Source organism: Limulus polyphemus, unplaced genomic scaffold (assembly GCF_000517525.1).
Source record: "Limulus polyphemus unplaced genomic scaffold, Limulus_polyphemus-2.1.2 Scaffold4466, whole genome shotgun sequence".
Lineage (NCBI taxonomy): Eukaryota > Metazoa > Arthropoda > Merostomata > Xiphosura > Limulidae > Limulus > Limulus polyphemus.
The window spans coordinates 89,468-90,725 of record NW_013670076.1 but is presented as its reverse complement, the minus strand read 5'-3'; the positions used below and the strand labels follow the sequence as shown (position 1 = coordinate 90,725).

Below are 1,258 nucleotides of genomic sequence, written 5' to 3'. Positions count from 1 at the left end.
GTTTTTTATTACACAAACTTGCTTGTTTTCTACACCTAACCATCTGTTCTTTCCGGAAGTTATAAAAATAAGATTTCATCTTGATGCTCTAGTTTTGTAAATGTGTACATAGATACAAGTATAGAAAACAGAATTGTTAATTTTTGTAGATCCTGTTGTTAGAAAAAGGACGTATAAAACATCAGGGAACTTTAGCAGAGCTTGAGAATTCGGACAGAGAGTTTTTTGTAACCTACAGGAAAGCTATGCAGAAAGAGGAAAAGGCACGGCAAAATCCAGATGACGGAACAGCAAGAGAGAGACACAAGCTAGTCCGTATCTTATCAAAACAAACTCTGTACCGAACAGCTTCCACACAGGTTAGACAGTAAGACTGTTAAACTTGAAAATGATCGTGTTAATGTCATTTAAATTGATTACTTTTGAAAGTCTTGAGTTTGAATAATAATGGATTAATTTTAACAGTTTTAAGTCATATTAATAGGTGAATGAAACTTTGGTCAGGATTCTCTACAAAAAAAAGTGCACAAAATTACAAAAAATATAAAAGAACATCATGTAACTAATAAGTATTTTGATGTTGAATATTTCTTGTCATAATTATTTCTTTGTTTTTGTTTCTACTAAAACACTTTCCTTTTTTTAATTTTAATTTTTTATCTTTTGCCTTCATTTTCAGATTTTTATTTTTCACTTTTTGAGTATTTTTTAATTTATGCACTTTGAATTTGAATGATGAAAATGGTCTGCGTTCGTTGATGTTACTAAAAACAAAACAAGTTTCAATTGAACCAGGATTATAAACTAATACATGAATAATATTAATATCTTTTTAAAATTTATTCTGCAGGAGATACGTCCTCGACCCAGGCTAGTTTCGTTGAGTAGGCAAATGTCTCACGATCCTTCAAGTCCTCTGCCTTGCCATGACTGGGGAGATTACGATGATCCATTACCTCCTGTTTTAGACCCAGAAGACCCTGCTACCGGTAGACCAAAATATAATCGAATGCAATCCAGTGACAGCACTCGTTCTCATGGAAGTGGCAGCATTCATTTGCGTCACTCTTGGCGCCGTCCTCCATCACGTCTAAACTCTAAGATATCTGTTCGAACTTCAGAAGATCTGATAGAGGAGGAGGACGAAGAACAAGGTTTCTTATTCCCATTATTATTAGTTATATCATTTATATTTTTATAAAGTTACTTGGTTAAAGATAAAATATTTTTAAAAATTAAGTTAATAATATAATTTACT

General features: G+C 32.2%; 1 protein-coding gene across 1 annotated transcript in view; it reads left to right on the top strand.

The window, feature by feature from the left end:
• Nucleotides 1-133: 133 nt before the first annotated feature.
• LOC111088801 overlaps nt 134-1,258 on the top strand; it is a 3,049-nt gene continuing 1,924 nt past the window's right edge. Inside the window, exons 1-2 of the mRNA XM_022399820.1 lie at nt 134-359; nt 851-1,154. Of these exons, the coding sequence (XP_022255528.1) occupies nt 246-359; nt 851-1,154 (418 nt within the window). The 5' untranslated portion in view covers nt 134-245. The remainder of the gene's footprint in view (nt 360-850; nt 1,155-1,258) is intronic.